Here is a 19,035-nt window from a genome sequence, read left to right on the forward strand (position 1 = left end):
GAGGATGTTGGTCTACCACATGCCTTGTTATTTATAATTGTACATGGAAAAGGGTAACAGCAAACAGAAGATGGATTGCACGGTTGCGGGCTTGCTATGGTTGTCCATGATCTTCTTCTCCATTTAATTCATTGACCCCCTCGTCAATGTTCTTTGGAAGCATCTGATGATCTGTTCTTCATGGGGTAGAGCATCTTCTAATTGACAATTGGCCTTTATCTTGGGAGGCACTTCAACAAGTCAATTTGGTTCGTTCCCGAGGGAATTTTATGCCTACAATATGCCAATATGGCTTCAACTCAACGTTTGTATAACATATGTGAGGGGATGACGAGTGAGATGCTTCTTGATGGGTTCTAAAGAAGTTTTGCATTTTAAACCATGTTGAGAGTTGTGCTCCATATAAGACATTGCCTGTCCTTCCTGTGATTCAAAGTAGTTCAAACTCGGTAAAGTAATTGAAGATCTAGTTGACCATCCATATCGGGAATCAATTCCGAAGTGGGAGAATCTCTTAGACCTCTCAAATAATTTGTTGGATGACAGATTGTTTCAGACCTTGTTTTTTGTAACCTGGTTCTTCCGAGGTGTCACGAACGGTCGTCGCTCACCCGCAACAACTCCGTTCAACGAACCGTTCGTCGCTCACACCTGCATGTACAGCTGCTTGACAGCATGTTTTCTCTTGGTTTTGGGTCATTTTGCTTGTAAAAATGTAAGTTCGAACAAGCTGCAGCGTTGCAAAGTGACCGCTCACCGAACCGAGCAAAACAGCCCCAAAACAGCTTCGTTTTCGCGTGCCGTGGGAGGGTTGCGGTAATCTGCCTCCGCTCACCAAAATGTCAGCCATCTCAGCCCCTTTGAACCCCCCGGGTGGCACAGGGCTGGATGGGGCTTCGGTTATATACCGGGCGTTGAACTCTCTTTCGCAAGTTCGCACGTGGCCTTTACGGGAACTTGTCTTCGCGCTCGGGACTAGGTGAGCGGTTGTTTGTGGGCTTGCAGCTGTTCGTTCATCCTTCTAAAACCTTGTTTTCTCCCTCTCCCTCTTTTCTCTTGTGCACGCAAGGTGCTCGCTGAATTGCTTGTAAAGCTTCCCCTTTTCGCGAGACTTCGGGACTTGTCCGTTGCTCGTTCTTTCGAACTAACCAACTTTCTCTTTTACAGGTCCTTCGGGACCTACGAGAGGTTACAAGTGGGCTGATTCTTACGGAGCAATATCGCAAGGGCAAAGCGCGACTTAGGCAACGCAAGCTAAGTTCGCGTCTTTGCCGCAAGGGTGACTCGCGACTTAGGCAACGCAAGCTAAGTTCGCGCCTTTGGCCGCAAGGGTGCCTCACGCCTTAGGCAATTCCAGCTAAGGCCGTGACATTGTGGTATCAGAGCGGGAAAGCACTTCGAGCGAGCAGCGAACGAACTTCGCAACTTCGCCATGGCAAAGCATCGTGGCGAATCAAGCAAGACGGGGCAAGCTGGACCCTTGCCCCAAGCAGCCGCAGGTGGGCTGCATGTGCACACTCGCTCTCATGCTGTTGGAGCCGCTCAAGAGGAGCGCGGCAGTGAACAGGATGAGCGAGAAGTTGGCTACTCTCCGCGAGCGGAGGAAGCGCAATCTGGAGCGCTAACTGGGAAAAAGAGTCACAAGGAGAGACTCACAACGGCGGAAACCCGCCTGGATGTTCTTGAAGCGAGCATGGAGGAACTCTACCATGGCCAACAAAGGCTTGTTGGGGTAGAGAGCTCGCAAGAGGAAGCGGAGTCCAGGATCGACAAGGTCGAGGCCCTAGTCGACCGACTGTCTGATGACACCAAAGACTCCGTGCAACACTTACAGGATGTTGTGGCGGAACTCACTGCAAAGGTGGCCATGCTCACAAGAACACTAAATGCGGGAGGAAGCAACACCCGTGTTGCACCGCCACAAAATTTGAGGGCACCTGAGCCTCATTGATATGGAGGGGCCAGAGATGCCAAAGAGCTCGAGAACTTTCTGTTCGACATGGAACAATACTTCCGAGCTACGAGGCCCGATTCTGAAGATACCAAAGTTTCTATAGCAACAGTGTATCTGAACGGAGATGCGAAACTTTGGTGGCGATCTCGTTGGGAGGAGATCCAACAAGGTCGGTGTCGAGTCGACACATGGGAGGACTTGAAGCGGGAGTTGAGAACTTAGTTCCTACCGGAGAACACTGAGTTCGTCGCAAGAAGGAAGTTGAGACAACTCCGCCAAAGTACCACCATCAGAGACTATGTGAAACAATTTTCTGCACTAATGCTGGACATACAGGACATGTCCAAGAAGGACAAGTTGTTCAGCTTCCTCGATGGTTTGAAACCATGGGCTCAACAGGAGCTAAATCGAAGGAATGTTACCGATGTGGTCGGGGCAATTGCTGCTGCAGAAAGGCTCACCGACTTTGTTTCCTCTGAAGACCCAGCAAGAAGGAAACAATCTTCAAGCAATCGCCCTCCAAAACATTCTCGAGGGAAGGAGCTCGGGGGCGAACAAAAGAAGAAGAGCTCCCACAAAGGGCCGAACCCGAAAGGCAAGGCCTCAAAACCTGGAGGATGCTTCTTGTGTGGAGGACCGCACATGGTAAGGGAGTGCCCACAAAATCAGGCACTCAATGCTCTAACGGCTTCCATCCACCCCCCCCCCCCCCCCCCCCCCCCCCTTATCGGACAAGGGCAAAGCTGTTGCTCTTAGTTCGAGCAGTTTTGAATCCAGCAGCGACGACGAGGAGTCGCAAGGACCCCGAATGGGAGCAATGCGTTTGTTGAACGCTATTCGGGGTCAAGTGGGGGAGAACATGAAGACAAAGGTACAAAAAGCAGGGAGTAGTGAGCTAATGTATGTGGACATCAAGCTAAATGGCCAAACGACCCGTGCAATGGTGGACACGGGCGCTACCCACAACTTCATAGCCGATCGTGAAGCACAGCGACTTGGGTTGACCTTGGAGAAGAGCCCAAGCCGAATGAAGGTGGTGAACTTGGAGGCCAGGCGAATCTCCGGGTTGGGAAGGGAGTTCCCATCAAAATCGGGACTTGGAGCGGAAACACCAACATGATGGTCGTGCCACTGGACGACTTCCAAGTGATTCTTGGAATGGAGTTTATGCACGCGACGAAGTTGGTGCCGATGCCGTTCTTGAACTCCCTATGTATGATGGGAGGCAATGACCCCCGCGTGGTTCCCGTCTCTCGGAGAGGAACGAAGGAGCCCCAACACATTTCGGCATTACAACTGAAGAAAGGGGTGCGAAAAGGCGAATTGACATTCGTGGCTGCTATGAAGCTAGAGCCACTCAATAAGGAGGCCATTCAAGAACCTGCTGTGGTGGCGAACGTCCTAAAAGAGTTCAAAGACGTTATGCCACCCGAGTTGCCGAAGACTCTTCCACCACGCAGAGGCGTGGATCACAGCATCGAGCTGGAGCCAGGAGTGAAGCCTCCAGCGAGACCACCCTACCGCATGCCCCTGCCAGAGTTGGCAGAACTCAGGAAGCAGTTAGGTGAACTACTAAGCGGTGGTCTCATCCGCAACTCTAAAGCACCTTTCGGAGCTCTAGTTCTCTTCCAGAAGAAACAAGATGGGAGCCTCCGATTATGCGTCGACTACCGAGCCCTCAACAAAGTAACAGTGAAGAACAGGTATCCCATCCCGCTCATTGCGGACTTGTTCGACCAATTGGGCAAGGCCAAGTATTTCTCAAAACTCGACCTTCGGTCGGGGTATTGGCAGGTGCGCATTGCTGAAGGCGACAAAGCGAAGACTACCTGTGTGACCAGGTATGGAGCGTTTGAGTTCTTGGTGATGCCTTTCGGCTTAACCAACGCTCCAGCCACATTCTGCACTCTCATGAACCAGCTATTCAAGGAGTATTTTGATAAGTTCGTGGTCGTCTACCTGGACGATATCGTCGTCTACAGTCAAACGCTCGAGGAGCACGTCAAGCACCTTCGGACGATTTTCAAGGTTCTCAGGGAGAACACTTTGTTCGTGAAAAGGGAGAAATGCTACTTTGCTCAAACTGAGATCTTATTCTTGGGGCATCGAATCGGTGATGGCTCTATTCAGATGGATAAGTCGAAGGTGCAAGCAGTTGCGGAATGGCGAACTCCAAAGAAGGTGCCAGAGTTGAGATCCTTCCTTGGTTTCGTCAACTACTATCGACGCTTCATAGCGGGATATTCGAAGCGGGTAACCCCACTAACGGAGTTGCTGAAGAAGGAGCAGCCTTGGAAGTGGTCTGACAAATGTGAGATAGCATTCCAAGATCTGAAGGCTGCTGTTCTAGAAGAACCGGTGCTCAAATTGTCGAACTATGGAGAGCCCTTTGAAGTCCATACAGATGCTTCGGACTTCGCTATTGGGGGGTACTCATGCAGGAAGGTCATCGGTGGCCTACGAGAGTCGCAAACTCAACGAGACCGAGCGGCGGTATCCAGTGCATGAGAAGGAGATGACAACAGTGATCCACTGTTTACGAGTTTGGCGACACTACCTCCTTAGGACGCGATTTGTGCTGAGGACGGACAACATCGCCCTGAGCTATTTCCAAACTCAGAAGAAGCTCTCCCCAAAGCAGGCGCGATGGCAGGACTTCCTGGTTGAATTTGATATGGCAATGGAGTACAAGCCCGGGAAGGCGAATGTCATGGCCGATGCGCTGAGTCGGAAAGTGGAATGCGTGAATGCTGCACAACTGGAGGGCAGAGGCCAAGCAAGTCGGTTGCACTCCAACTTCCTTTCCCGAATCAGGGATGGACTGTATAGTGATCCCCAGGCAGTTATCCTGATGCAGCTCATCAAAGAAGGCAAGGCACGACGATTTTGGGTCCAGGAGGGACTTGTTTACACAAAAGGGAATAGGGTTTATGTTCCCCGAGTGGACAATTTAAGGCGTGAGCTCTTAAAAGAGTGTCACGATTCCCTTTGGGCTGGACACCCAAGCATTCACAGAACGTTGGCTCTCGTGGAGAGGGTCTTCTACTGGTCGAAGATGGGGATTGATGTGGAGGAATATGTTCGAACATGCCTTACTTGCCAACAAGACAAGGTGGAGCAACGGAAGCCGGTGGGACTTTTGGAGTCGTTGCCCGTACCAGAAAGGCCGTGGGAGAGCATTTCCTTGGATTTCATATCAAGCTTGCCACCTGTAGGGGGACTCGGATCGATACTCGTGGTGGTCGATCGGTTTTCAAAGTATGCAACTTTCATTGCTGCTCCCCTACACTGTTCAGTAGAGGAGGCGGCCAAGCTGATGATGAAGAATGTAGTGAAGTATTGGGGAGTCCCGCACAATATCATTAGCGATCGAGACGCTCGGTTTCTGGGACGATTCTGGACCGAGCTGTTCAAATTGTTGGGGTCGAAGTTATACTTCTCTACAAGCCTCCACCCCCAGACGGATGGCCAGACTGAAAGGATAAACTCGCTCTTGGAGCAATATCTCCGGCACTACGTGAGTGCCAATCAACGAGATTGGGTGAAGCTGTTGGACATTGTCCAATTCTCCTACAACTTGCAGCGGAGCTCTGCATCCAACAAGAGCCCCTTCGAGATTATCACAGGACAACAACTGTCGACTCCGCACACCATGGCAATTGGGTATACTGGGAGTAGTCCATCAGCCTATCATTTCGCAAAGGAGTGGCATCGAAATGCAGATATTGCGCGGGCTTACTCGGAGAAGGCAGCAAAAAGGATGAAGAAGTGGGCAGACTTGGGAAGGCGACCGCAAGAGTTCAAAGTTGGCGATTTGGTGTTGGTAAAGCTCCAACCAGCATCACTCCAATTCTTTAGGAACAGAGTCCACAAAGGATTGGTGCGCAAGTATGAAGGGCCCTTCCCAATTATCAGCAGGGTAGGCAATGTCTCTTACAAGTTGCAGCTGCCGGCGTGGTTCAAAATTCACAACGTTCTTCACGCCAGCAACCTAAAAGCCTACCACTCGGATCCGCGAGATGCTTCCCGAAGTGTTCCAACTCGGCTACCTCCCATCACAGCCTCCTACGAGAAGCGAGTGGAAACCATTCTGGCGGACCGCAAGATAAAGCTACCCAACGGAGCTAAGCAGACAGAGTACTTGGTGAAGTGGCGAAAGCTTTCCCGAACTGAAGCCAGTTGGGAGCCTGAAGACGCCCTGCGACATGAAGAAGAAGTCATCAACAACTACCAACAAGCGTCGACGAGGGCATCGACAGTTTAAGTGGGGGAGAATGTCACGAACGGTCGTCGCGCACCCGCAACAACTCCGTTCAACGAACCGTTCGTCGCTCACACTTGCATGTACAGCTACTTGACATCATGTTTTCTCTTGGTTTTGGGTCATTTTGCTTGTAAAAATGTAAGTTCGAACAAGCTGTAGCGTTGCAAAGCGACCGCTCACCGAACCGAGCAAAACAGCCCCAAAACAGCCCAAAACAACTCCGTTTTCGCGTGCCGCGGGAGGGTTGCGGTAATCTGCCTCCGCTCACCAAAACGTCGGCCATCTCAGCCCCTTTGAACCCCCCGGGTGGCACAGGGCTGGATGGGGCTTCGGTTATATACCGGGCGTTGAACTCTCTTTCGCAAGTTCGCACATGGCCTTTACGGGAACTTGTCTTCGCGCCCGGGACCAGGTGAGCGACTGTTTGTGGGCTTGCAGTTGTTCGTTCATCCTTCTAAAGCCTTGTTTTCTCCCTCTCCCTCTTTTCTCTTGTGCACGCAAGGTGCTCGCTGAATTGCTTGTAAAGCTTCCCCTTTTCGCGAGACTTCGGGACTTGTCCGTTGCTTGTTCTTTCGAACTAACCAACTTTCTCTTTTACAGGTCCTTCGGGACCTGCGAGAGGTTACAAGTGGGCTGATTCTTGCGGAGCAATATCGTAAGGGCGAAGCGCGACTTAGGCAACGCAAGCTAAGTTCGCGTCTTTGGCCGCAAGGGTGCCTCACGCCTTAGGCAATTCCAGCTAAGGCCGTGACAGAGGGGCAAGACTAGGCAAGCAGATGTCAGTGCCAATCAGATGACCGAAAAATCAGAGTTGGTAGGGTCTTACAACAAGCTAATGGTGGTGGCCACACTGAAAAGTCATAGTATGATTGGCAGAAGATCAAATGCTTCATAAGACTAAGGCAATTTATAGAAGCAATTTATCAGAAGAGGTAAGACATTGCAACTACATTGATTCTAGGAAGGACTCGACTAGCTAAGAAGAACTTGGTCGAGAAAGCATCAACAGAAGGCCATGAACATTAGAGGAAAAGGAAGGGCATGGTACTATAGCAGCTGGTCTTTTGAGTGTTGACCAAATTTGTGCTCCTGAGGGGAGAGCATAAGGTGTTTGACATACATCCATGACCCTTTTTGGTGTTGTTTTTCATTGTTTTTCAGTGTTTCAAATGTACGCAGCTTGTATGGGGCATGAAGTATTATTGTCAACCCCATTTTGCTTTATTGATGATGTTTTTGTTTTCTTTTTCTGTCTTGTAAAATTTGAAGATGTTTTCGGTTGTGCAGTGTCACGCAGAGGTAATATTACCAAAACAACCCTATATTTGACACCCATAGGCTGATTTCTAGTTGACGGTCTTGTGTTATGAAATGTCACTGTCGTGGCACACAGGAACTTAGGTGGAACTAGGTTGGATGGGATTTTTGTTGTGTTTGGGGGGTGGTGCAACATTTTTAGTATGCTTGTTTTTGTTCGACGAAAGTGCCAAATGAACATTGGGCTTGCACCTATCTTCGAAACCCCTTTACATGTGTGACTGTATAACCTGTTTCTCAGTGCTTTTGCGCATAATAAAAACTAATCGCTTTGGCCTTTGTGTTGCTTGCGATCCCAACAATCTTTTAATTCATGTTAAGGTCTAGGCTGACTCTTGTGTAAGTAATGAATCAAGATTATAATTCATGATATGTGTTCTCTCTGCCATATCATCATTCCAAATCTTTTTTCCTCTCCAATAACATTGTTTTGTATCCATCTCTTTTTTGTTGATTTTGGAGTAGCCCATGATCACAGAACTATTCTCTCCTTGGACAGCTCTAAGCTACATAAGTTTGCTTGTGAAATAATGTGTTCAAATCTCTAGTAATGGACTTATTAAAGAAAAGTTATTTTCCATAACCATCTGATACATTTTGCTACTCCAAGAGACGAGCCTTTCTTTTTTTAAAAAAATGCTAAATGTAGTAACTTGCTTGTTTCCATACTGAATTCTGTCAAGTTCGATTAATTTATAATGTCCTAATGTCTAATTTCTCAGAGATTTGGAGTCAAACAGAAGGAGAAGATTGCATCATTCAAGACTTCAGTTGATGTTCTCACACTGTCTGCAACTCCTATTCCACGTACTCTTTACCTGGCATTGACTGGATTCCGTGATGCTAGGTAACAGATCTTTAGGAATATCACATCTGTGTTTATGTTTTCTAATATGGTTTAGTCTAGCAACTAATGTATCTCAGACGAGTTTTGAGTTGATTTAAATATGACTCTGATTCTCTTTATCAAGCACAAGGTCATTGTGCATATAGAACACAAAAAACTGCAGGGTTTAGTTCTCTATCTAATAGGTCCATCTGGAACATGGACCTATGGTTTTTATCATTCTGATTCATCATCCCTGAAACTCGTAAGTGATATTGGTGGATTCATCATCCTGATTCATTGATGCATCCCTTTAATGTCTTCTTTTCATTGTACTATGATGATAACAACCATGACTATCGTTCGAAGAACAGTTAGTAGAAAGGGCTTCTGGAGTTCAAGAAGGGTTAGAATTTATCATGGAGAAATATATTTAGCTATTCATTTTTTTCTTTTTAGCTGATTCACTTCTTGTCATATTTGACCATTGAACTTAATGATACATTTTTTTTCCATTACAGTTTAATTTCAACACCACCTCCAGAAAGGGTTCGTATAAAGACCCACTTGTCATCTTATAGTAAAGAGAAGGTCTTATCAGCAATTAAGTTTGAGCTGGATCGAGGTGGTCAAGTTTTCTATGTTTTACCCCGAATTAGAGGTATTTTTTGCTCTAATTTACTTCTTCTATTAAAATAAATAATTAAATATTTATCTTATTTTCATGTAGATCTCTTACTTACAAAGATTAGATAATGTACTTTGTATTTCACAGTACCGGTGATGCACAAAAATACACTTGTATTATATATTATTCAATAATCTGAATACATTTGCATACATTACATGCATGACAAAAAAGATATAGTTAGTGCAGAAAAGGTAATAGATGAAATCAATCATCACCGTATTCAAGAAATGATAACATACTAAGCCTAATGTATTCTTACTCTTCTTAGTGACATCATGAAACATCAGGCATTTGCAGTACATGCATGACCTCAGGATGTTTCTTATTGCAGCAACAACATTGATATCACTGTAAATGCAGAAAAACAAAGTAAAAGGTTTTTTGAGTGTAAGGATAAACTGGAAAGGGACCCAATTATCAGATGAATTCATTTGGTTTCATTTAGAGCTGCAACCAAACTATATCATGCCTAATTAGATGAATTCATGTCACAAGGTCTAGCTTAAAGGCAATACATAATAAGTCATTATATTCATTCAAAATTAGTGATTTTTATATTTGTCCTCTAAAATTATGTTTGACATAAATACCCTGCAAATCTAAAAGCTTGCATATGTGCCCTTATAGTTAATCTGTTGGTCAATTGCCATTTGATTGCTAGTAGAAACTCTAAATTATATTAATACCTTTGGAAACTCCTGCTGTTTTATTATTATGATGGCAACAAGTTAATGATATTTTATGTATTTTATATTTTTATTCTCTTAAACTCAGACTAGCTAATAGTAACCATACATATTAGTCGTTAACGAGGTCTTCTGAATGGGTGCTGATGTGAGGTATGTGGAGGATGTTAATGAGTGGAGGAACTTGTATACTATATCAAAATTTGTTAAGGAAAATAAGCTAATTTTAAACTTTTCAAGGTCAGATATGTACAAACCACAATCATAATTGACTGAGTAAAATCTGTTAGACCCAAATTAAGCCCAATAAAATCAAGTTAATATCTCATTTTATAGCTTATGAAACTTGTAATCTTTTTTTCTTTCCCATGGGTTTTGACATTGTTTTGTTGCAAATTTTTGGTTACAGGATTGGAAGAAGTAAAAGATTTTCTTGAGGATTCATTCCCCAATGCTACAGTTGCAATTGCTCATGGAAAGGTTGGTTATTTTATTCTGATACAAATTTGCGTAAGTTTTGGCTGAATTTCTTGTCTTCATTTGCATTATGGAAAACTTGAAAAATAGCTTTTCTTAGGGAGCTTATTAGTTGTTAGTGTTTTTTCTTTGTGATCTTAGCTTGTGTTCGGTTATCCATTTTCCAAAGGGGATGTGCCTCTGGTTCTATCTATTCTGCCAGCTCTTTTAATATTATACATTGAAAATAAGTCTTTAGTGCTCCAAAGCAGCACGTTACTATATCTGGATGACTAAGTCTATGATAATTTTTTAGATAAATTTGAAATGGGAATTGTTCTTTCTAATGTTAATTTTACTAGTTACAAAATTTTATGCTATAACTGATAAGCCTGCTGTAATTCACTAGCCTTGTTTCAGACCTGAACTTTGGTAAATAATTCCAGTAAATGTAATTCTATAAAACATGTTCAATATTTATGTTTTAGAACAAACATACTGCATCTACTAGGCTTTTGACAAGCTCGATTTCAGGTCTCGTTTATTGAAAATTTGAAATATAAATAATTTATGTTGGATGTGTAATGAATAAAATTATTCATACCAAGGTTCGCAATACCATACCGTATCGGTATTTCGATTTGGGCTCGGTACCGGTACGGTACGGTGTATCGAGCGGTACACCCAGGTATACCGAGCGGTACACTCAGGTGCACCGAGCACTGTAGCACTGCTATAGCATTGCTATAGTGTACTGGTGCACTGTACTGCTGCTGTAACATTGCACTGCAACAGTGCAGTGCTACAGTGCACTGTTGCAGTGCTACAGTACGGACCGGTACCGGGTGGTCCGCGTACCGCTGGCCTGTCGGACCGGTATGTACCGCCTATACCGAGCGGTACGATTCGGTATGATAGACCTTTTCATACTCATACTTTATGTCATATTACAACAGCAACAACAATAACACAATCGTAAGTCCCAACTATTTGGAGTCGGCTACATAAATATTTTGTCGCTATTGAGATCTGTAAAAAGTCATATGCTTTATTAAGTTCAAAGTACTCAAATTTTTATTTATAGTTTCTATATAGTTTTTATTAAAGTCTTTTTGGTTTTCCTCTACCTCTCATTGTACCACTAACATTAATTACTTCACCTCTTCTGACCACCGCATCTGAAGGTCTCCTCAGCACGTACTCATATCATCCTAAATGATTTTATCGTATCTTTTTTTCTCTATCGAAGCTATACCTAGTTATTCACAAATAAAAGTATTTCTTTTCCTATCTTTCCTAGTAACTCGATATATCCATCTTAACATTCTCATCTTAGTAATACAAACATTTTATATATTTTTTTCTTAAATACTCAACACTCAAATTCATAAAGTATCATTGGTCTCACAATTGTCTTATAAAATTTTCTTTTTAATCTCAAAGGTACCCGATGATCACACAAGACTCCTGATGCCCATCGTCATTTTAACTATTCCGTTTTTACTTTATAAATAATATTTTTATCAATTTCTATCTTGTTGAATAATTGATTTAAGATACCTAAAGCTCTTATTTAAAGGGATTTCTTGTCCATTCGTTTAACTATATTCTCTTGTTTATTTCTAAAATCACTAAAATTATATTTTATATATTTGGTTTTAGTCCTACTTAATCTAAAATATTTAGTTTCTGAAGCTTGCCTCCGTAGCTCAAGCTTATAATTAATTCCACTTAGACTCTCATCAACTAAGATAATAATATCATCAGCAAATAACATACACCATGGAAGTCTATCCTATAAGTGACTAATAAATTTATCCATTATCAATGTGAAAATATAGGGATTTAATGTGGATCCTTAGTATAATCTTGTACCAATAAGAAACTCACTAGACACATTCTCTGTAGTTCTAATACTAGTAACTACATTATTATATGTATCTTTAATAACATCAATATAATTAGTGGATCTATCTTTCTTTGTTAAAACCCACAATGATAAATCTCTAGGAACCCTATCATAGGCTTTCTCTAAGTCAATAAAAACTTAATTTGTATTGAAGAAAGAAAAACCTAATCTAGGTAAGTTGAATATCAGCTGTTAGTTCGTTAAATGTAAAATATTAAATTCTTATGTTGATTTTTTTGTTAAACTCTTATTCTCTTATTCTGAAGAAAGAATTCTTTGTTAAATTGTCAGCAATACTCAAAGCAGCTGGAAAAAACAATGGAGAAGTTCTCTCTTGGAGAAATCAAGATTCTTATTTGCACCAATATAGTTGAAAGTGGACTAGATATCCAAAATGCAAACACCATAGTAGTTCAGGACGTTCACCAATTTGGCCTGGCTCAATTGTATCAGGTTCTTATTTCTGTTTCTCTTGTGCAAAAGCAAAATGATATCATGCATTAATTAGTTTAACATTGACAACCAAGTGTATTCCTGTTAGTATGAAGCTATCCACAAAGCAAAAATCAAGTTGGAAAGCTCCAATCTTTCCATTGTTTTCAGAAAAATAGTACAATAAAATAAAAAAAATTCTGATTTTGTTGTAGGGAAGTAGTACACCAAGAATTCATTAAAATGTCTTTGGTACTTAAGTGTACAAGCAGATGCTGCAGAAGATGACTTGTTTATAATTACTCTGAAAGCACCAACCATTTATGACACCTTTCTTATTAGGATTTAATGGGTGTTGTTGCTTGTCCACCACATAAATCCCTGAAGGCTCATTACTTATGTCATTTTGCTTCTGATCTTCTAACATCTTTTAATAGCTTCGAGGAAGGGTTGGACGAGCGGATAAAGAAGCTTATGCATATTTATTCTATCCTGACAAATCGTTGTTATCCGACCAAGCTACGGTGGGTATTCTTGAGACTTCGGTTCCTACAAAAGAATTTTATATGCAATGGTAAATTAGGCTTGAACATTATTCTCACATGATAATAGCAATGGATGTTCTGAGCTTTTGTACTTGGTTTGTGTTTCTGTAAGTTGGTTCTGTTTCTTAAAGAACAATATTTGAAAATTCCTTTTCTCCACTTACAATTGATTGTTCCTTTATTACAGGAAAGACTTGCTGCTATTGAGGAGTATGGGGATCTAGGGCAAGGCTTTCATCTTGCAGAGAGAGATATGGGAATAAGAGGATTTGGGAATATATTTGGCGAACAACAGACTGGTGATATTGGGAATGTTGGTATTGACCTTTTCTTTGAGATGCTCTTTGAGAGCTTATCTAAGGTTTTATCCTGTTCTCTATGATCTTTTATTTAACATGTAAATACTTGCTTTCAACATTTGCAATTATAACACCTGGACTATAATAGTGTAACTCCAGAAAACTCAGAAGTTGCTAATTTTTCTCCCAGGTTGAAGAGAATAGACTCCTTTCAGTTCCTTATAACAGAGTTCAGGTACCAGTAACATATTTTTATCAAAATTAAACATTTGTGAGTATTTTGAGATCAGATTTTAAGGTATTTGAGACCCTTGCTTCCTCTTTGGCAGCTTGATATAAATATAAAACCACACCTCTCCTCTGAGTACATAACTTATCTTGATAATCCTTTGGAACTTATCAAAGAGGGTGAGAGGGCTGCAGAAAATGACATGTGGAGTTTAATACAATTTACTGAGCAATTGCGACAACAATATGGAAAAGAACCTCATTCCATGGAGGTAGTTATATTTATTAAAAATTTAGTTCTAAATAAACTTCATGATTCTTTCTGAAATTGGGTACTTCCCTTTTTTTATATGCAGTTATTGCTTAAGAAACTTTATGTGAGGCGAATGGCAGCAGATCTTGGTATTAGTAAGATATATACAGGTGGGAAGACGGTTATTATGGACACAAAAATGAGCAAGAAGGTCTTCAAGCTTATGACAGAATCGATGACCTCTGATATATATCGTAATTGTCTTAATTTCACTGGGAACGAAATTAAGGTGTGTTTGTGATATTACTTTTGTTCAATGAAGCAGAGTCATCCTGGAATGATCATTATATTATTAATTTCATTATTCAGTTTGTATGACATAAATGATAGTATATATGTTCTTCAAAATCTTGGCTTAACAGATGTCAAAGACAATTTTGAACCAATCTCTAAGTAGGTTAATCATATAATTAAGAACATAATATGCATGTTATTATCACTTTATTTTTGAGATCGCTCATTAAGAAATTGCCACAAATTATGACAGTAAGGGTAACTGATGGCTGGTAGATTGCAGTTTGTGAGATGGAACGGTGAGAATTTATTGGGGTTGGCTACAAAAGTACCACCAGAAAACAGGGACATTTGACCATTTGATTTAGCTATATAGTTGTATACATTGTCAATCTCCAGAAGTTCTCACCTGGTTTAATTTTTGACAGAATTCTGTTTCTCCTGTTGAGAAACATAAAATATAATGGCTAAATAAATAAATTTTATGAGATTGAAGAATATAAGTTGATTAATTAATCTTGGTCTGTCCAAATTGGATTATGTGTATCATAAGTTTGTCTGATTGTTCAATTGCGGCATGCCAGTTTGTTTTAGCTGTATGCTATCACATTGTTTTTCTACCACATTCTTAAATTGGAAGTCATTGCCAATTGGAGCTTGATGGTGGAAAATTATTCATCCAATTGACTATAAGGAGTTGAAAATAACATCATCTTGTAGTCGTAGCCCAGTATTTGGTTTTGTGTTGTTTCCTGTAGGTTTTGATCTTTGCTATTTTGTGTCATCTTGGATCACTGTTGTAACTTGACATTGTTATCTGTATGAAATGGATGGCCTGCATCCTCAACAATATATTGAACTTACACTTGCAACTGCTAGTCCAATCTACTTACAATACGTTTGAATTTCATTGTTATTATCCTTTAATTTTGTTGAAGTATGCACATCATCAACTAATTCTGCTTGATTGAAATTCTCTTGCCCCTCTGCAAGAATATAGATTTTATTTTTGTACATTATTTTTGTAATGCAAACCTACAAATCTATACCATATAATAAAAGTTGGGTTTCCTGAAACTGGTCTACCTGTGTTTTTACTATGTTGTAGTATTCCCACGTGTCCTTAAGCTGTGCCACAAAGTTACCAATTAACTTCATTCCATGCTGTTCCCAAAATTTGTCATGTGTTTTCTTTTTTCTGTTCAAAATGAGAGGATTGATTATAAATTACGAAATAAATCTTGCATTGCATGAATCATTATTTATAATGCATAAATAAGATATGCTATCCTCAGAATAAACATATTCCTAATGACATGTCATGTGAAAATTACTAACATCATTCATGTCTTTTTGCATGGTGACGGTGCTTCATGTGTGAAATTTAGAACCTTTACCTCCAACAGAATGTGAAGAATTTAAATCATCATGAAACTCTACAGAAATAGGAAACTTGTGATTTACATGAACCCTCGTTGGCCCAGCTGAATTGTTCTTGCTGGGAGGCTTTGAACTTCCATAACAAGAAAATATTGGTTTCTCATCAGTGACACCTCAGTATTCTCATTAATGTGGATTGGTTGTATTCTTGGTCACCCATGGTTGCTTGTAGTTTAGATCTTACAAACATATTAATCCCTAAGTCTATATATGTGCCACTCTTTCTTGATTTTCACAAAATATTTATTTCAAGGTCAAATAAAACAGGAGTTTTAGTATCAACTTTTGCACTTCCCTAGGAGTTATTGCAGGTCCATTTCGCCAATCTACCTCCTGGCAGATACATTGTCAGAAAAGAGGAAAAGTGCTGCAGATTACTTCTTTTTCCTCAAACTTTGTACTTAGTGATGATTTTTTTAGTTTGTCTGAAAACTTATCTAATAAAACTGTACTACAATCACTAAAATCATTCAAATATTCTTGTAGCATCTTTAATTAATTTACTGAAATTTTCTGTTGTATCATTTTACACGACCCCAATGTTGGATATATCAATACATAGGATTTGGTTTCTAGTTTCTAGTTTTTTATTAAAGTGAGCAGCTATACCCACATATCCTAGACTTTTGGGAAAACTTAAAAAGTCACATGATAGGGACCTTTATTCTACAGTTAATTGCCCTAAATGTATGGCTTGACAATAATCATCTGGTGAATTAAAATTTTGTTCCTGATATGCAGGCTGAGCTTCTTTTGGAGCTACCAAAGGAGCAACTTCTTAACTGGATTTTCCAGTGCCTGGCAGAGTTTTATGCAGTGTTGCCTGCTCTTGTGAAATACTAGTATCTCATATCATAAATAGAGACAAATCTTAGACCTTGCACTGTGATTGCATTGTCGTGGAAATTTATATATAACAAAAAGGATGCCCAACTTGTCCATGAAGATAACATGGTAGCCTGCTGCATTTTACATTTCTGGAGTTCATCACATTGCAAACAAGTTTCTACCGAGAGTTGATGCCAGTTGTACAGTTCATTATACCCCAGAAGCTCATAGCTACATTGTCAGGAATCCTGATACAAGTTCTCTGTGGTCAGAGAATCAAAACAGCTGCCCTGATACATGGACACTGGTAGATGATGCTTTGTTGCTTTAAATTTCTGTAATATCTGGTTTCATCTTTTACTGAGTTCTGATTGTTATTTTTGCAGGAACTTACTGAGTTTGATTAAACTCTAATGCTGCTCCCTGTAATCCAGAGTTTACCACTGAAAGCTGTTTTTGGATGCTAATTCTTTATGGCGATGAGTACCATATGGATATACACTGGAAACTAGTGATGCTACGTCTTTTTTCTCAATTCTCTGGTACCTCTGCTGAACAAGATCCTCAAGTATTCTCTCATTGTAAGTGCTGTTATATTAACTTGTATTATGCCTAGTGGGTATCAATCAACATCTTCGAAACAGCTATTGTATATTCATTCTTATTAACACGAGGTACTGCAAGTACACTGATATTCTTGTTATAGAAAGATTTTTTGGATTTTACTTATACCTAATAGTACTATGTTTAGATCCATGCTACTATGCAATCAGAATTCAATGGAAATTCATATTAAAAAATTCTCATTCTTATTGCTAAATGTCAGTTGAGGATTAAATCTATGCAGTTTGTGTTTTGGAACTTTTATTTGAATGTTTTTTAGCAACCCTCATAGGATGCATAAAAGACAATTACCCTTTCAATGATTTTTCACATGAAAGGTCATCCTTCATGCACTGACATTTTCTTTTATTGCTGCAAAACTAGGATCCCCGCACTTAGTACATGTCTAATTTGCAGTTCTTTCCTTGCAGAGTGGTGTTTGTATTATTATTATATTGTTATTATTTTACAATTTGAACAGCACCATGCAGTAGATTTGGAGTTCGAATTACTTTTGACCATCATGATCTGCATTAGGAAGGCCTACAAGTGACAATCTTTCAAATTTAGATTGATTCATTCGAAAGAGCCCTTAGCTATGGGCTTTGAATGTAAAGTTCCTTAATTTGAGGTTTTATTACTTTTAATTTGTGTGTTTTTGGTAAATGTTATTGCTGAAAATCAGGTTGAGAAAAATTCAAATAAAAGTTACATTAAATCCTCAAATAAGGTTACAGGTTAAAACTTAGCTAGCCATTCATCAGAATATTAGTGTAAGTTGTATTTGTTACTTAGGTAAAGCATTTATTTTGAAGTTATATTTATTGCTAACATAAACATTTAGTATAGACTAGTTAAGAATATAAATAAATAACATTAAATTAAAAAAAATAAATCTACATTGTATTAGAAACTAGTGTAAACATTGTACAGAACTAGTTTAATTGTCCTCAAAACAATTTAGATTTCATTATTTTGAACTTAAATAGTTTATAAATAAATGATGTGTGATATTTTTATAAGTTAGTAAAGTTGATGATTGTTTTTGAAGGATCTGATTCTCTTTGAATTATTTATGCTGAAAATAGATCTGTTACTAACATAAGCAGTTAGTAGAGATTAATGTCGATGATCAAAGAATACAAACCAATTACTTCAAAAGATTAAACACTATTTTTGAAGGATTCTGTTTTACTGTTACCTTATATTTGTGAGAATTTTTCAAGAATTTTCTAGATTTTTTTCACCAAAAGACCAAATCTACTCGAACAAGATTTGGCAAAAATTATAATGATTTAGAGGATTATTTTGGTTTTGAAAAGAAGATTTCACACATTTAGAATGATCCGACATCTAGAAATAGCGGTCACCTCCAAGCTTTGTAGATGGAAGATCTCATTGAGCTAAGATTTGTGTATCTTACATGAGACAAAGAAAAGAGGAGGAAAGCTACAACTGTATATTCTTAAGAGAAAGCTCCAAACTTGTTTTTTTCTTGAGAGCTAAAGAAAGAAGCATTTGTTCCTCGCTTCTAAAGTCTTCAGAGATCTTTCCTCCTCCTGTAAGCTAGTCTTATTCTTGTACGTTTACTGTTAGTCTAGCATGCCTTGCTTATAGACCTCTATAATTGTGAGGTTTAGACTGCCAATTAGAAACTTGTAAAGGTATAGAGCTCGGAGAGGAGACTTGTTTTTCTCTAAACTTGTTCTTGAGCTTGGAAGTGGAAGAAGTGTGAGTTTGTGCTCGAGTATACTTGATTTGGATTTTACTAATGGAAGGAGATAACAGTAATCTGGATTACCTTCAGAACGTAAAGGTACCTAAGAGTCAATGGAACCTTAAGAACTTCTTGCTCTTTGATTTTTATTTTTTTTTCAATTTTCTTTTATTTGTCCATTTACTTGTTCATAATCTTTTTTTATACATATTAATTGTTTATATCGTTTTTATATCCTAGTTTATACAGTAAGTCTCGTAGTGTCTAAATCATCCTTTATTTTTTGTCATTGT

At 39.9% G+C, this 19,035-nt stretch overlaps 1 protein-coding gene across 2 annotated transcripts in view; it reads left to right on the top strand.

Annotated features, from left to right (window-relative positions):
- The window catches only part of LOC103994938 (ATP-dependent DNA helicase At3g02060, chloroplastic), a 42,362-nt gene extending 25,211 nt beyond the window's left edge, over nt 1-17,151 (top strand). For both annotated transcript variants that reach the window (XM_009415400.3, XM_065079471.1), the window contains exons 5-15: nt 8,258-8,382; nt 8,883-9,022; nt 10,148-10,218; nt 12,395-12,556; nt 12,973-13,059; nt 13,268-13,441; nt 13,570-13,614; nt 13,709-13,879; nt 13,964-14,149; nt 16,336-16,729; nt 16,809-17,151. In XM_009415400.3, the coding sequence (XP_009413675.2) occupies nt 8,258-8,382; nt 8,883-9,022; nt 10,148-10,218; nt 12,395-12,556; nt 12,973-13,059; nt 13,268-13,441; nt 13,570-13,614; nt 13,709-13,879; nt 13,964-14,149; nt 16,336-16,437 (1,263 nt within the window). In that variant the 3' untranslated portion in view covers nt 16,438-16,729; nt 16,809-17,151. The remainder of the gene's footprint in view (nt 1-8,257; nt 8,383-8,882; nt 9,023-10,147; nt 10,219-12,394; nt 12,557-12,972; nt 13,060-13,267; nt 13,442-13,569; nt 13,615-13,708; nt 13,880-13,963; nt 14,150-16,335; nt 16,730-16,808) is intronic.
- The last annotated feature ends 1,884 nt before the right edge of the window (nt 17,152-19,035 follow it).

The sequence above is a fragment of the Musa acuminata genome, chromosome BXJ1-8 (genome assembly GCF_036884655.1).
Source record: "Musa acuminata AAA Group cultivar baxijiao chromosome BXJ1-8, Cavendish_Baxijiao_AAA, whole genome shotgun sequence".
In the NCBI taxonomy this organism is placed as follows: Eukaryota; Viridiplantae; Streptophyta; class Magnoliopsida; order Zingiberales; family Musaceae; genus Musa; species Musa acuminata.